Genomic DNA, 16608 nt, shown 5'->3' with positions numbered 1-16608 from the left:
AATTAAAATGGAAAACCACACTACAGGCTGATCCAACTTTGATGTAATGTCCTTAAAACAAGTCAAAATGAGGCTCAGTAGTGTGTGTGGCCTCCACGTGCCTGTATGACCTCCCTACAACGCCTGGGCATGCTCCTGATGAGGTGGCGGATGTTCTCCTGAGGGATCTCCTCCCAGACCTGGACTAAAGCATCCGCCAACTCCTGGACAGTCTGTGGTGCAACGTGGCGTTGGTGGATGGAGCGAGACATGATGTCCCAGATGTGCTCAATTGGATTCAGGTCTGGGGAACGGGTGGGCCAGTCCTTAGGATCAATGCCTTCCTCTTGCAGGAACTGCTGACACAATCCAGCCACATGAGGTCTAGCATTGTCTTGCATTAGGAGGAACCCAGGGCCAACCGCACCAGCATATGGTCTCACAAGGGGTCTGAGGATCTCATCTCGGTACCTAATGGCAGTCAGGCTACCTCTGGAGAGCACATGGAGGGCTGTGCGGCCCCCCAAAGAAATGCCACCCCACACCATGACTGACCCACCGCCAAACCGGTCATGCTGGAGGATGTTGCAGGCAACAGAACGTTCTCCACGGCGTCTCCAGACTCTGTCACGTCTGTCACGTGCTCAGTGTGAACCTGCTTTCATCTGTGAAGAGCACAGGGCGCCAGTGGCGAATTTGCCAATCTTGGTGTTCTCTGGCAAATGCCAAACGTCCTGCACGGTGTTGGGCTGTAAACACAACCCCCACCTGTGGACGTCGGGCCCTCATACCACCCTCATGGAGTCTGTTTCTGACCGTTTGAGCAGACACATGCACATTTGTGGCCTGCTGGAGGTCATTTTGCAGGGCTCTGGCAGTGCTCCTCCTGCTCCTCCTTGCACAAAGGCGGAGGTAGCAGTCCTGCTGCTGGGTTGTTGCCCTCCTACGGCCTCCTCCTCGTCTCCTGATGTACTGGCCTGTCTCCTGGTAGCGCCTCCATGCTCTGGACACTACGTTGACAGACACAGCAAACCTTCTTGCCACAGCTCCCATTGATGTGCCATCCTGGATGAGCTGCACTACCTGAGCCACTTGTGTGGGTTGTAGACTCCGTCTCATGCTACCACTAGAGTGAAAGCACCGCCAGCATTCAAAAGTGACCAAAACATCAGCCAGGAAGCTGTTCCACAATGCATTGGAAGAGGTGGGCTGCGAGTGATTTAGTTCTCTTCAAGCAGCCAAACAAAAAAACTAGGCTACTTAATTGGGAAGGTACCGAAGATTCTGCGGTTCAAATGTAGGCTAAGTAGATTGTGTTCTCCTTAAAATGATAATGAGTATTGCATTGTATGCTACATCTTTGAAAACGGAAGTCTTTAAACAAAATATTTACCCAAAGTGGGTTTCTGTTTTCTCACTGAAAAGTGTGTTCTCTTGGCCTTCGTCAGAGCTTTTAAACTAAATACTAAACCATCTTTTGATTTCAGAATGTGTCAGCACGGGGACTTGGGATGTGGCTGCGTTTTTGATGTCATGTTAATCAGGCCTTTTGATTTGAACATATGGATTGTTTTAGTTTTGTAGGCTAGGCTACCTATTTAATTATTTAATTTATGGATGAAGCCTTAGCAGTCATTCTGATCTCGTTCCCAATGATCAGTGCTTTAGTTTACTATGTTGCTGTCCAGCAGTTCTGAATTTGCGATGCACCCGGCTGTCCACATTTGTCTGTGCAAAAGTGTTTTGATTTGAACATTTAAAACGTGTTGGTGTGTGTACTAGGCTATTTTATTTAATTTATATACACTGCTCAAAAAAATAAAGGGAACACTTAAACAACACAAGTCAATCACACTTCTGTGAAATCAAACTGTCCACTTAGGAAGCAACACTGATTGACAATACATTTCACATGCTCTTGTGCAAATGGAATAGACAACAGGTGAAAATTATAGGCAATTAGCAAGACACCCCCAATAAAGGAGTGGTTCTGCAGGTGGTGACCACAGACCACTTCTCAGTTCCTATGCTTCCTGGCTGATGTTTTGGTCACTTTTGAATGCTGGCGGTGCTTTCACTCTAATGGTAGCATGAGACGGAGTCTACAACCCACACAAGTGGCTCAGGTAGTGCAGCTCATCCAGGATGGCACATCAATGCGAGCTGTGGCAAGAAGGTTTGCTGTGTTTGTCAGCGTAGTGTCCAGAGCATGGAGGCGCTACCAGGAGACAGGCCAGTACATCAGGAGACGTGGAGGAGGCCGTAGGAGGGCAACAACCCAGCAGCAGGACCGCTACCTCCGCCTTTGTGCAAGGATGAGCAGGAGGAGCACTGCCAGAGCCCTGCAAAATGACCTCCAGCAGCTCAAACGGTCAGAAACAGACTCCATGAGGGTGGTATGAGGGCCCGACGTCCACAGGTGGGGGTTGTGCTTACAGCCCAACACCGTGCAGGACGTTTGGCATTTGCCAGAGAACACCAAGATTGGCAAATTCGCCACTGGCGCCCTGTGCTCTTCACAGATGAAAGCAGGTTCACACTGAGCACATGTGACAGAGGTGACAGAGTCTGGAGACGCCGTGGAGAACGTTCTGCTGCCTGCAACATCCTCCAGCATGACCGGTTTGGCGGTGGGTCAGTCATGGTGTGGGGTGGCATTTCTTTGGGGGGCCGCACAGCCCTCCATGTGCTCGCCAGAGGTAGCCTGACTGCCCTTAGGTACCGAGATGAGATCCTCAGACCCCTTGTGAGACCATATGCTGGTGCGGTTGGCCCTGGGTTCCTCCTAATGCAAGACAATGCTAGACCTCATGTGGCTGGAGTGTGTCAGCAGTTCCTGCAAGAGGAAGGCATTGATGCTATGGACTGGCCCGCCCATTCCCTAGACCTGAATCCAATTGAGCACATCTGGGACATCATGTCTCGCTCCATCCACCAACGCCACGTTGCACCACAGACTGTCCAGGAGTTGGCGGATGCTTTAGTCCAGGTCTGGGAGGAGATCCCTCAGGAGACCATCCGCCACCTCATCAGGAGCATGCCCAGGCGTTGTAGGGAGGTCATACAGGCACGTGGAGGCCACACACACTACTGAGCCTCATTTTGACTTGTTTTAAGGACATTACATCAAAGTTGGATCAGCCTGTAGTGTGGTTTTCCACTTTAATTTTGAGTGTGACTCCAAATCCAGACCTCCATGGGTTGATCAATTTGATTTCCATTGATAATTTTTGTGTGATTTTGTTGTCAGCACATTCAACTATGTAAAGAAAAAAGTATTTAATAAGATTATTTCATTCATTCAGATCTAGGATGTTATTTTAGTGTTCCCTTTATTTTTTTGAGCAGTGTATGTTACAGCACTTTGGTTTCAGTAATAAATATGTTGAAATGGAACCAAATGATCTGTTTCTGTCTTCAGTCCTTTTTCAATAGGATAGATGGGCTACATGGTCTAGTACGATATAGGTCGAATGTGATAGTCTGCCTATAACCAGCCTGAATAGGGCTATAACTCTATTCCTATTCTATTCAGAGTTTAGAGAAATTAATCAAATTGGAAATGAGCTATTATCAGGCTGGTTAATACAATGCATGTCTGTTGAATTTGTAAAAGTCCACCCGCACTCGGCCCCGCCCCACCTACTCAGCCAATCAGGAGCCGCTACTGCGATGCAGCCGTTTATGGTAGAGTGGCAAGATGGAAGCCACTCCTCAGTAAAAGGCACATGACAGACCACTTGGAATTTGCCAAAAGGCACCAAAAGGACTCTCAGACCATGAGAAACAAGATTCTCTGGTCTGATGAAACCAAGACTAAACTCTTTGGTCTGATTGCCAAGCGTCATGTCTGGAGGAAACCTGGCACCATCCCTACGGTGAGGCATGGTGATGGCAGCATCATGCTGTGGGGATGTTTTTCAGAGGCAGGGAATGGGAGACTAGTCAGGATCAAGGGAAAGATGATTGGAGCAAAGTACAGAGAGATCCTGATGAAAACCTGCTACAGAGCGCTCAGGACCTCAGACTGGGGCGAAGGTTCACCTTCTAACAGGACAACGACCCTAAGCACACAGCCAAGACAACGCAGGAGTTGCTTTGGGACAAGTCTCTGAATGTCCTTGAGTGGCCCAGCCAGAGCCCGGACTTGAACCCGATCGAACATCTCTGGAGAGACCTGAAAAAAGCTGTGCAGCGACGCTCCCCATTCAACCTGACAGAGCTTGAGAGGATCTGCAGAGAAGAATGGGAGAAACTCCCCAAATACAGTTGAAACCTGTTTTTGCTTTGTCATTATGGGGTATTGTGTGTAGATTGATGAGGGGAAAAAAAGATTTAATCAATTTTAGAATAAGGCTGAAACGTAACAAAATGTGGAAAAAGTCAAGGGGTCAGAATACTTTCCAGGGTTGTAATGATAATGTATCCAGGGCATTTTGGGGATCTGGTGACATGAGGCATGGCTGGATTTTAAGAGATTAACCCGAGCAGAGTTTTTTTCCAGACTGAATGTGTAGGCTGAAGGGTTTCAGTTTATAATATGTTTATAAGACTCCAACGCCTGATTCCCTCTTCATGTGACCCTCATAAATACCACCAATAGGACACCAATAGTTAAGTCCTAATTCCCATGGATTCATAAGCCTATAAGGTGCGGAGGTGATAATAACTCCTCCCTCTACAATACAGGTGACTATTGTGTGTAGATTGATGAGAATAAAATATATATAATCCATTTTAGAATAAGGCTGTAACGTAACAAAATGTGGAAAAGGGGACAGGGTCTGAATACTTTCCGAATGCACTGTACATGGCTTTGTTAAGGACATGTCCCAATGCAGGCTTAGGGGAGGGAATGTTCTCTGGGGCAAGTGTGAGGTTCGACCAGACAACCACAGATATGGAATAGATAGAATGAACATCTACGTGAATATGGGTTCATGACATGCTACCCTGTGGAATATGTCAGACAGTCTGTTCTTTACGTTCTAGATCTACGGTTAGACACTAGACAGTGTGTCCTGACTGTCCTCCACCTCCTCTGCTCGTGGCCAGTGGGGCCAGTGTTGTGAAATGTCCAGATTTAGAGGTGGGACCGTGGTGTTTGCCTGTTTAAATTAAACCAGAGGTATTTACGAGCGGACATTCTCCTCTGCGCCGTTCCCATGGGGCCTGGGCATGACTTCACAGCATTAGGGTAAGAGGCGAGGGGGGAGAGATGGGAGGGAGGGTATGAGAGTGATGGGACGGGGGGATGAGAGCTAGCCAGGCATTTGGTGTGGCTGTATGTTACAACATTGGCTTCCAAGGTGACTATAAAGTATACTTATCTTGGTGACAATGCACCTTGTAACTATGCCTGTCCAGTGAGGTTGAGCAAAGTCCAACTAGAACTTGCACTTTGTGCTCTTTCAGATGCCCCAGGGGGAGAGGAGGAGAGAGAAGAACCAGAGAAAGAGGAGGAGAAACAGCCCACAGATCAAGCATCCCCACAGGAGAAGAAAGGAAAGAAGAGGAAGAGTGTAACAGAAAAACCAGTCCCGGCCAAGAAGAAGAAGACTGCACTGGTATGTAATCGTTTGTTGTAAACGTCACACTTCTGACTTCAATGTGTTTTGTTTGGTGTACAAGTGTACTGCTTCTGTCTCAAATCTATTTGTCTACACAGAAATCACAGACTGAGTGTTTTATGGCTCAGGAGAAGAAAGAGGATGAGGGAGAAAAAAAGCCCAAGAAAAAGAGGAAGGTAAGATCATTGAAGAGACACCTGCTGTACCAAAGAGGAACTGCAGTTAAAATGTGCATAAATTCAGTCGCATTGGTGTTATAAAGTGGGAATTGTGGCTTTGTGAGTATTCAGAAGAAGAAGAAGACGATCACAGACGTCCTCGCCACCTCGGAACCCAAACCGGGCTCTCCAGGTGACCTGCAGAGCCTGGTTCTAGAACACTTCAAAGACAAGCGCTCCGTCATCGAGCTGGAGGAGCTCAAACTACAGGGTGAGTCACCTTTGACCTTTCAACTATCACACCTGACTTCTGTCTGCTGTTAGGTCTAAAACATGAAACACACCGGTACTCACTGCCGATAGGTACTTATCACAGTGGGAGGCCGTTCCTTCTCTTGCTAGAACAAAAGCGGTACCTGCTCCGTGCTGACCCGGTAGCGATGAACCTACCGATTCTACTTGTAGAATCGCAATGCTCGTCAGTGGCCAACAACTTGACTTTGAGCCAATCAGAGAGCATGAACCCCCACGTGGGGGAGCCAACAACAACAAAAAAGGAAGAAAAGAGGGCATTTTCTCCGTACATCCACGGATGAGCCAGTCACACTTCATATGCAATATACAGTAGGCTATGTAATAGTAGCTAGGTAAGTGCACAGACGCAATGCACACAACACTAAATACTTCCTCCAAGCTAGCTAACCACTGTAGCTAGTATTGACATTATAATTAAATCACAATTGGTTAGCTAGTTTCCATGAAACAGCTGCCTGTGTTAGCTGCCGAATTCGTGCAGTGTTCTTAGCTAGCTAGCGAATATGCTAACGTTAGCTAGCTAGCTGAACATTTGGCTATGAGCTGGCATTCGCAGTATGGGATTATGGAGAGTGAATTAAATTGCTAGGTAGGTATCTAGCTGTGGCCATCTGGCTAGTATCAACAAGGGCTTTCTACAAAATGGCAACATTAGCGCAGATAGCTTGGAATTTAGACCATAACCATAATGACTAAAATGTAAATGTAAAAAACGCTACTGCCACCTTCTGGTTTGGAGTATTTTAACAAGGCTGAGGGCTGACGACTTCAAAGGTCTTTGCTGTGTGAACACAAAAGAGATTGACTGCCGACACTGTTCAGAGGTGCTAAGTATTGTCGGCAGGTAAACGTTGGACAAACCTACCGGTGTATCTGAGTTTAAGGACCATCAGTCTGTCTGTCTAAAGGCGTCTGCATGCTTCCCAGCCAAAATATTTCGTAAGAGGTCTTTCATACAGTATATTTTGATAACATTTTGTGACGTTTTTTTGTTCATTTTCAACTTCGTTAAGGGTTTTTTCGTCTGTTCAAGCACACCATTTTTTCTTAGGCAAGCCGAAGTCGATATCCGAAGTTTACGCCCCTTCGTCGGTGATTGGTCAACAGTAGGGATTTGTTGTCATTCACCGAGAGACGACTCATTTTCATGCACATTTTTTCATTAAGAAAATCTTAGTTAGATGTAGAATTGTGTGATTACGATCTCCTCGGCAAAAACGTCAAAATGAGTGACAGATTTCTTGAATTATCTTAGATTCATTCTGACTATTGAGGAAGTGTATACTGGCTACGGCGTCTCAAAATGGACAAACAGTAATATTGCCGCTTTTTGTCTTGTTTTTCAAGCGGTCTTTTAAGGGAGTATGCGAGCACACTCGTTCGGTTTGCCTAGCCGAGTTCGGATAGGTGCCAGCCGAACTGAAGCATGCGGACGCCTTTAGTCTCTCTCTCTTACTCACTCACTTTCTCAGAATTTCCTAATGTGACTTTCTTCTCTGATTGGTCACAGATTCCTGCTTTGTGACGAGTAATGACCTCACACACAGCCTCTCCTCCTACCTGAAAGAAAGTGAGTTCAAATCAAACCATCACACCTTACATACCTAAATACATAACATTTTACATTTACATTAGATACCTCTCACCCATACATTACTCCTTTTTAACCTCAATGTTACACTAATAGGACTGCTATCCCATATGTGCTGTAAGTCTTCTGTCATGTTCCGAGATGTGTTCTTGGGTATTAACTCAGTCTGGTGTTGGCTTCCCCTCCTAATCGCCTCTCCTTCATCTGCACTGCTTTAGTAGAGGAAATGAGGAGAGGAAGCCACTTTAGACTATTGACATCCGTCCCTTGTATCACTGTATATGTTTTTCCCTTTCTCTTTTCGCTCAGTTTGTCCCAAATGGGCTAAGGTCCAGAAGCAGCACACAGAGAAGAGTTCTGTGGTTATGCTAATCGTCTGTAGCTCCGCCCTAAGAGTTATCGAGCTCATCAAGTGAGTAACAACACACATCTCCCTCGTTTACCATTTATCATCTTTTATTTCCTTTTATTGTGTATACTTTATGGCACTTCTCAGCTCAATATAATGTTCCCTTGTTTTTACCTCTTCACCAGACAGTTGACCACCTTCAAGGGAGAGGCCAAAGTGCTGAAGCTGTTTGCAAAGCACATCAAGGTAACAGACCTTACTGTACAATAGATTCCTATGAATATTAATGGAGACAGATGAGCCGTTCTGTGAGTGAGTAAAGCCAAGCGTGACTGTACTCTTTCTGTCCCCAGGTAGAGGAGCAGGTGAAGCTCCTACAGAAGGGGGTGACACACATCGGGGTGGGGACACCAGGGAGACTGAGCGCCCTCATAGAGAAAGGTACAGCTTGTCCTTAGTGTGGCTTAATATACTGTGACTTTGTTCTGATCGTCTAACCTTCAACCTGAGGTGTGCACTAATTCACTCCCCCTCAGGGATTTAACCCCCATCTGACCCCTATCTGACCTCTGACCTTTTCCAGAGGGTCTGACCCTTCCGCCGCTGCGCTTCCTGGTTCTGGACTGGAACTGGAGGGACCAGAAGCTTCGCAGGATGGTGGACGTCCCTGAGGTGAGACTACAAGGCCCCCTGCTGGTCCAGTAACAGTCATACTTTACACAGCACGGAAATAGTACACTAGTATTACATGGGCTTTCTGCCAGACAGACTATATATGGGGTTTCTTAATAACACAGCCCTCTTTTTCACTTCCAGGTCAAAGGTGACTTGCTGAAGCTGCTGGATACGGGGATCTTGAAAGATTGTAGGGAAGGAAAAGTCAAAGTGGGACTGTTCTGATACAGATACACATACACACACCTAGTGTCATACTACGCCTTAGACTGACACAAACACACACCCAACCAAGTCAAACTGGACCTCTTCTGATCATGCTCTCTTTCACACGCAACAAAGTTAAGTAGGGCCCCTCAAACCAATCCTGTCTCCATAACAGACAGTGAGACTGCTGGACATTTCAACCATCTTCCCTATCCTGTTTTTACCCTCTCTATGTGACACTGTGTTGTTCTTGTTCTATTTTAAGTGACCGTGTAAAATGTCTGATATGGTTTATACAGTGTTGTAGTTCAACACCACCCGACCGTGTGATGGTTTGAATAAAGACATTCTGAATGGAACCAGACTCTCTCTCTGTTTGTTCACCCACACTAGCGGGAAGCCCCTCCCACTGAGCCTGAGATGTCATGAGTTGTTTCGCCCAGTAGGAAGTCTGGTTTATCATAACATCCTGTATGTGAGTGTGTTCTACAACTAGGAAGCTGGAACAGACAACGGCAACTAGTTTTAGTGGGGAAGAAATAACTGATCGTAAGGTACTGTCGGAAAATAAACCGGAGATATTTTAGTACTTAGATGATATGATCGACTGAAATACATCAGTATGTATGTAGGACTGAATCGCTAGGGAAGGAGTGAGCAAAGAACAGTAGAAAAAGAGCAAGTAGAGCGGAGGATTCTGGTTAATGAGTAACGGCCAGCAGCCTGTCTCAAAGGTCTTCCCCACCCTAGTCGAGGGAGAGAAATGTTTTTGATAAGACCGCGTTAAAGAAGACCGGAAGAGAAGAGAGGGAAGACTCCTCTCCCCTGCTTGTTCTCTGGTTGTCTGAATTTCCCGTACTCCTCTCCCTTCCCCAGCCGGAGCTCTCTGTCATGGGCAAGGCGAAGGCAAACGCTGGGCCCCTGGCCCGGAGGCCTGATAACTCTGCTTTCAAACAGCAGAGACTGCCTGCCTGGTCCCCAATGCTCACAGCTCAAACCGTCCTGCCTTTCTTCTACAGTATGGCCGCTGTGTGTGTGCTGCTGGGGGTGTGGCTACTTGTCACCGTGCAGAATACACACGAACTGAAGGTGAGTAAGCGATCCTTTCGAATAAAACTAATACTTTTTTCCTCTACCGATACACACACACACACAATCACTTGAAATGGAGCAGGTAACACCCTCCAGAGTGCATAGCTTATCTAACCATGAACACAAGACAGAGGGATAGGTAGGAGACAATAAGAGCAGATCCAGGATATTCTGATAGAGAGGTAGAGACAATATGAGAGGGAACAGTTCCAGGGTATTCTGATAGAGAGGTAGAGACTATGAGAGGGAACAATTCCAGGGTATTCTGATAGAGAGGTAGAGACTATGAGAGGGAACCGTTCCAGGGTATTCTGATAGAGAGGTAGAGACTATGAGAGGGAACAGTTCCAGGGTATTCTGATAGAGAGGTAGAGACTATGAGAGGGAACAGTTCCAGGGTATTCTGATAGAGAGGTAGAGACTATGAGAGGGAACAGTTCCAGGGTATTCTGATAGAGAGGTAGAGACTATGAGAGGGAACCGTTCCAGGGTATTCTGATAGAGAGGTAGAGACTATGAGAGGGAACAGTTCCAGGGTATTCTGATAGAGAGGTAGAGACTATGAGAGGGAACAGTTCCAGGGTATTCTGATAGAGAGGTAGAGACTATGAGAGGGAACCGTTCCAGGGTATTCTGATAGAGCGGTAGAGACTATGAGAGGGAACAATTCCAGGGTATTCTGATAGAGAGGTAGAGACTGAGAGGGAACAGTTCCAGGGTATTCTGATAGAGAGGTAGAGACTATGAGAGGGAACCGTTCCAGGGTATTCTGATAGAGAGGTAGAGACTATGAGAGGGAACTGTTCCAGGGTATTCTGATAGAGAGGTAGAGACTATGAGAGGGAACCGTTCCAGGGTATTCTGATAGAGAGGTAGAGACTATGAGAGAGGGAACAGTTCCAGGGTATTCTGATAGAGAGGTAGAGACTATGAGAGGGGAACAGTTCCAGGGTATTCTGATAGAGAGGTAGAGACTATGAGAGGGAACAGTTCCAGGGTATTCTGATAGAGAGGTAGAGACTATGAGAGGGAACTGTTCCAGGGTATTCTGATAGAGAGGTAGAGACTATGAGAGGGAACCGTTCCAGGGTATTCTGATAGAGAGGTAGAGACTATGAGAGGGAACAGTTCCAGGGTATTCTGATAGAGAGGTAGAGACTATGAGAGGGAACAGTTCCAGGGTATTCTGATAGAGAGGTAGAGACTATGAGAGGGAACAGTTCCAGGGTATTCTGATAGAGAGGTAGAGACTATGAGAGGGAACAGTTCCAGGGTATTCTGATAGAGAGGTAGAGACTATGAGAGGAACAGTTCCAGGGTATTCCTGATAGAGAGGTAGAGACTATGAGAGGGAACAGTTCCAGGGTATTCTGATAGAGAGGTAGAGACTATGAGAGGGAACAGTTCCAGGGTATTCTGATAGAGAGGTAGAGACTATGAGAGGGAACAGTTCCAGGGTATTCTGATAGAGAGGTAGAGACTATGAGAGGGAACAGTTCCAGGGTATTCTGATAGAGAGGTAGAGACTATGAGAGGGAACAGTTCCAGGGTATTCTGATAGAGAGGTAGAGACTATGAGAGGGAACAGTTCCAGGGTATTCCTGATAGAGAGGTAGAGACTATGAGAGGGAACAGTTCCAGGGTATTCTGATAGAGAGGTAGAGACTATGAGAGGGAACAGTTCCAGGGTATTCTGATAGAGAGGTAGAGACTATGAGAGGGAACAGTTCCAGGGTATTCTGAGAATGTGTAGCTACAGTATAACAAGGCTGTGGGAAACAAACATTCTGAGATTCATATAGATTTTAATGTGTTTGCTATAGAGTGCATTCGGTAAGTATTCAGACCCCTTGACTTTTGACACATTTTGTTACATTACAGCCTTATTCGAACATGGATTCTTTTTTTTCTTTTTTTTCTCTCAATCTACACACAATACCCCATAATGACAAAGCAAAAACAGGTTTTTAGGAATGTTATCTAATTTATAAAAAACCTTTGGCAGCGATTACAGCCTAGAGTTTTCTTGGGTATGACGCTTGGCACACCTGTATTTGGGGAGTTTCTCCCATTCTTCTCTGCACATCCTCTCAAGCTCTGTCAGGTTGGATGGGGAGTGTCGCTGCACAGCTATTTTCAGGTCTCTCCAGAGATGTTTGATCGTGTTCAAGTCCAGGCTCTGGCTGGGCCACTCAAGGATATTCAGAGACTTGTCCCGAAGCCACTCCTGCGTTGTCTTGGCTGTATGCTTAGGGTTGTTGTCCTGTTGGAAAGTGAACCTTCACCCCAGTCTGAGGTCCTGAGCGCTCTGGATCAGGATTTCATCAGGATCTCTCTGTACTTTGCTCCGTTCATCTGTCCCTCGATCCTGACTAGTTTCCCAGTCCCTGCCGCTGAAAAACATTACCACAGCATGATGCTGCCACCACCATGCTTCACCGTAGGGATGGTGCCATGTTTCCTCCCAGCGTGACGCTTGGCATTCAGGCCAAAGAGTTCAATCTTGGTTTCATCAGACCAGAGAATCTTGTTTCTCATGGTCACAGAGTCCTTTAGGTGGCTTTTGGCAAACTCCACGCGGGCTGTCATGTGCCTTTTACTGAGGAGTGGCTTCCGTCTGGCCACTCGGCCATAAAGGCCTGATTGGTGGAGTGCTGCAGAGATGGTTGTCCTTCTGGAAGGTTCTCCCATCTCCACAGAGGAACTCTGGAGCTCTGTCAGAGTGGCCATCGGGTTCTTGGTCACCTCCCTGACCAAGGCCCTTCTCCCCCGATTGCTCAGTTTAGCCGGGCGGTCAGCTCTAGGAAGAGTCTTGGTGGTTCCAAACTTCTTCCATTTAAGAATGATGGAGGCCACTGTGTTCTTGGGGTCCTTCAATGCTGCAGACATTTGTTGGTACCCTTCCCCAGATCTGTGCCTCGACACAAGCCTGTCTCGGAGCTCTACGGACAATTCCTTCGACCTCATGGCTTGGTTTTTGCTCTGACATGCACTGTCAACTGTGGGACCTTATATAGACAGGTGTGTACCTTTCCAAATCATGTCCAATCAATTGAATTTACCACAGGTGGACTCCAATAAAGTTATAGAAACATCTCAAGGATGATCAATGGAAACAGGATGCACCTGAGCTCAATTTCGAGTCTCATAGCAAAGGGTCTGAATACTTACGTAAATAAGATATTTCAGTTTTTTTATTTTTAATACATTTGCTAAAATTTCTAAACCTGTTTGCTTTGTCATTATGGGGTATTGTGTGTAGATTGATGAGGATAATGTTTTATTTAATCAATTTTAGATTAAGGCTGTAACGTAACAAAATGTGGAAAAAGTGAAGGGGTCTGAATACTTTCCGAATGCACAGTATCTATTTCTCTCCCTCCTGCTATCTCTCCTTCCGTCCCTCTACAGGTAGACTACACACACGCAGGTTCATGTGATAAGTGTTTTGAGAAGCGTAAAGACCGTGCCAATGCGAACCAGAGCTGCAACTGCACTGTGGTGTTTAACATCGAAAACATGTTCAAGGTGTGTGAGTATGTGTGTTTGCCTTGTTGTGTACACTTCGGCAAGACCACACGCTAATGTACTGTATGTGTCAGTGTTCAAAATGTTGGAAGCGAAATCCAAGTCCTTTAAGACGCACAGTGATGATGCATTTCCTGTCCCAGGGAGATGTGTTCTTCTACTACGGCCTGATCAACTTCCACCAGAACCTCCGGCAATACATGGACTCCAGGGACGATGGACAGATGATTGGGAGAAAGGAAAACCTCAAGGTAGCTACTGTTTATCTATCAATCTATTCTTCTCTGTCTTCATCCTCTTAATTCTCTGGTTCATTCTAAACTTTTACAACTTCTGCCCCATCAAATTCTTCCTGTCTGTCTCTACAGAACCCCAGCTCCTATTGCAAGCCCTTCATAAAGGATAAGAACGGACTACCTATCGCCCCCTGTGGGGCTGTGGCCAACAGCATGTTCAACGGTATTACACCATTACTCAACAATATCAGTTTATGTTATGAGTCTCTGCTAATAATGTGACTGTATTAAGCACCTTTTAATATCCAGTGATATGATCAAATCTCTCTCTGACATGAAATACCTGGTTTTGATTAATTGACGAGTTTTGTTTGTGTTTGTCCCAGACTCCTTCACTCTGGTGTACCACTCCGCAGCGAGCGGTCCGGTGGTCCATGTTCCTCTGTTCAGGAAGGGCATCACCTGGTACACCGACAAGAACGTCAAGTTCCGCAACCCACAGGCGAACAAGACCCAAACATTAGCACAGGTGTTTGAAGGTGTGTCTCACACCCACAGTGTGTTCATGGCATGTTCATCGTTCATGGCCATCACTATTATTAATACCACATTAATAGACATTTCTATCACTGCTTCCTCTTACCTTTCCAAATGTTGTATGACTGTTGTCAAAACCTTTTCCAAATCATGTCTCAATGTTGTCTAAATGTTGTATTACTGTTGTCAAAACATTGTCTGGACTCTAGATCTAACCGTTATCTATGTGTTGTCAGGCACGGCCCAGCCTCTGTACTGGCAGAAGCCAGTGTATGACCTGGACCCCTGGGACCGTAACAACAACGGCTTCATCAACGAGGACCTGATTGTGTGGATGAGGGAGGCTGCCTTCCCCAACTTCAAGAAGCTCTACGGGGTCCTGAACCGAGCCATAGAACCCTTCACCGAGGGGCTGCCGGCTGGAAACTACAGCGTCCATATCTCCTACAGTATCCTTTGTTATGCATATGGTTATTAATGATTGTCTTACCAGGGAGATCACATTGAGATTTGAGTCAATTGAATCAAAACTATATATATATATTTTTTTACTGTATTTCCCAATTGCATGCTCCTATTTCCAACCCTTAGGTGGATTGGGGTTAGTGTAGCTAGTTTCTCTTTGGATGGTAGTGAAACAGTAGGTTGTGGCTTGGATTATTGGATTTGTTTATTTGATCAGTTTCAAGAACAATGGAAAGTCACAGCACATGAAGCACAAAAACATCTATTTCCTTTATCTGTGTGAAAAAATGATGGTAGCCCACTAATAGTATGCCTACTGACTATTTAAAGCCTCTATGTTAACATTAAAGGTTTGTGTTCACCGTATGTGGCTATGTTTATCCTTGACCTCTGCCCCCTCTCCAGACTTCCCAGTGGAGTACTTCCAGGGCAGAAAGGAAGTGGTCCTGTCCACAGTCAGCTGGTTCGGGGGTCAGAACAACTTCCTGCCCGTAGCCTACCTGGTCACAGGCTGTCTCATCCTGCTTCTCGCTGTCATCCTCACCGCAGTCTGGTGGAAGTTTGGTAAGAACGGACGGAATATGGAGGAATGATGGAAAAGGAGCGATGTGAAAAGGTGACGAAGAGGAGACATATGGAGTGAATCATGAAAGAGAATTCTATCAACCTATCAATCTTAATGTATTTAAGATTAATTCATAATACTGTAAATACAGTGAATGTGATTGTGATTATTAAAATGTTCAATGGTCTTAAATGTATGTAGTTCTAGATTAGAGATGGGGTTTGTGTTTTCAGCATTTGATCATCATGAATGCTTGTGCTTGGTTTAATTTCCCTACATGACCATGTGGTGGCAGTAGTGCTGTTAGAATGAAATGAGGTGGGTAACCATAGGAAATTATGTTTTCAGTTGTGATAATTTATGTCAGTGCTTGAATATCGATTAAAGACATGCTCCGGAACTTTGGTGACTACTAAGTATTTTTTAAACCTCCCACTGGATGTGTCAATGTGTAGTTCATACATGCATAATCTCTGAGCAGAATTATTGTTTTACCTCAATTAGCCACGAAATCCCTAGCAACTGTTTTTCTGGAAACTGTGCTATGCCATTTTCCCTACATTTTCCTCTACGTGTTCCAGCCCTCTAGCAATTTGAGTTCAACCAATGAGCTTCAGCCTCTCGCTCGATGTGTGACAGCCAGCAAGATGCGCATGATGCACCACAGCAGAGCGAGAGAGAGCAATGACATGGTGCACATATCTGCACATGTGACGTAGTATGCAATTTTCGGGACCACCTTTGGCTGGTGAGTGCTACTTTCAGAACTACTGGCTAAAAGGTATACAAAAGTACCGGAGAATCCCTTTAAGATATGATCTTCAAGATATTATTAAGTAATGTGAAATATGAAGAAATCATTGAAGTTATTTTTTTCTTCACTCTAGATCATATGAATGTGTAGAAGTTTTTTAAAAACATTACTTTTTAAAAATGCTTTATTTCTCCTTGTACAATCTGTGGTCATAGAAACGCACATAGTGACCAGGGAACACACGGACCTAGGGCCAGCCTTACCTACTGAAGTCCTAACCTTTAACCTAAAGTTCAACTGGTCCAGGTTCAGATTTGAGTTCAAGACGGGGAGTGACCAGACTAATGAGCTCCACTGACTACAGACATGACTAATCAAACACAGATACAGTACACTTACAGGGACAGTCGTACAGACATAGCTAGCCGCACACAGATACTCTCTTTAGGACAGCCATACGAAGACAGACACACCGATACACAGACACAGCTACTCACACAAAGATACTACGGAAAGCCATTACAGACACATTGATGAGACATAAGTCATACAGTAGAGACAGTCAATGTCCAAGAAATAAACAGAGA

General features: G+C 45.5%; 2 protein-coding genes across 3 annotated transcripts in view; both read left to right on the top strand.

Annotated features, from left to right (window-relative positions):
* Nucleotides 1–9203, top strand: part of cmss1 (cms1 ribosomal small subunit homolog) — a 61385-nt gene extending 52182 nt beyond the window's left edge. Inside the window, exons 1-10 of one of the 2 annotated variants that reach the window (XM_041843853.2) lie at nt 5219–5288; nt 5395–5546; nt 5648–5725; nt 5840–5978; nt 7533–7592; nt 7923–8025; nt 8148–8208; nt 8316–8403; nt 8546–8634; nt 8779–9203. In XM_041843853.2, the coding sequence (XP_041699787.1) occupies nt 5234–5288; nt 5395–5546; nt 5648–5725; nt 5840–5978; nt 7533–7592; nt 7923–8025; nt 8148–8208; nt 8316–8403; nt 8546–8634; nt 8779–8862 (909 nt within the window). In that variant the 5' untranslated portion in view covers nt 5219–5233 and the 3' untranslated portion in view covers nt 8863–9203. Of the gene's footprint in view, nt 1–5218; nt 5289–5394; nt 5547–5647; nt 5726–5839; nt 5979–7532; nt 7593–7922; nt 8026–8147; nt 8209–8315; nt 8404–8545; nt 8635–8778 lie in introns of those variants that run through there. The other variant, XM_041843854.2, reaches the window with a different exon arrangement.
* Nucleotides 9204–9313: 110 nt separating this feature from the next.
* tmem30c (transmembrane protein 30C) lies at nt 9314–15667 on the top strand. Its single transcript, XM_041843849.2, has 8 exons — nt 9314–9398; nt 9721–9933; nt 13348–13464; nt 13608–13715; nt 13833–13923; nt 14087–14239; nt 14474–14686; nt 15108–15667. The coding sequence occupies exons 2-8, from the start codon at nt 9736–9738 to the stop codon at nt 15293–15295; spliced, it is 1068 nt and encodes a 355-aa protein (XP_041699783.1). The 5' UTR covers nt 9314–9398; nt 9721–9735; the 3' UTR covers nt 15296–15667.
* The last annotated feature ends 941 nt before the right edge of the window (nt 15668–16608 follow it).

Source organism: Coregonus clupeaformis, chromosome 23, assembly GCF_020615455.1.
Source record: "Coregonus clupeaformis isolate EN_2021a chromosome 23, ASM2061545v1, whole genome shotgun sequence".
Classification (NCBI taxonomy): Eukaryota; Metazoa; Chordata; class Actinopteri; order Salmoniformes; family Salmonidae; genus Coregonus; species Coregonus clupeaformis.
This window is presented reverse-complemented; position numbering and strand designations above follow the sequence as displayed.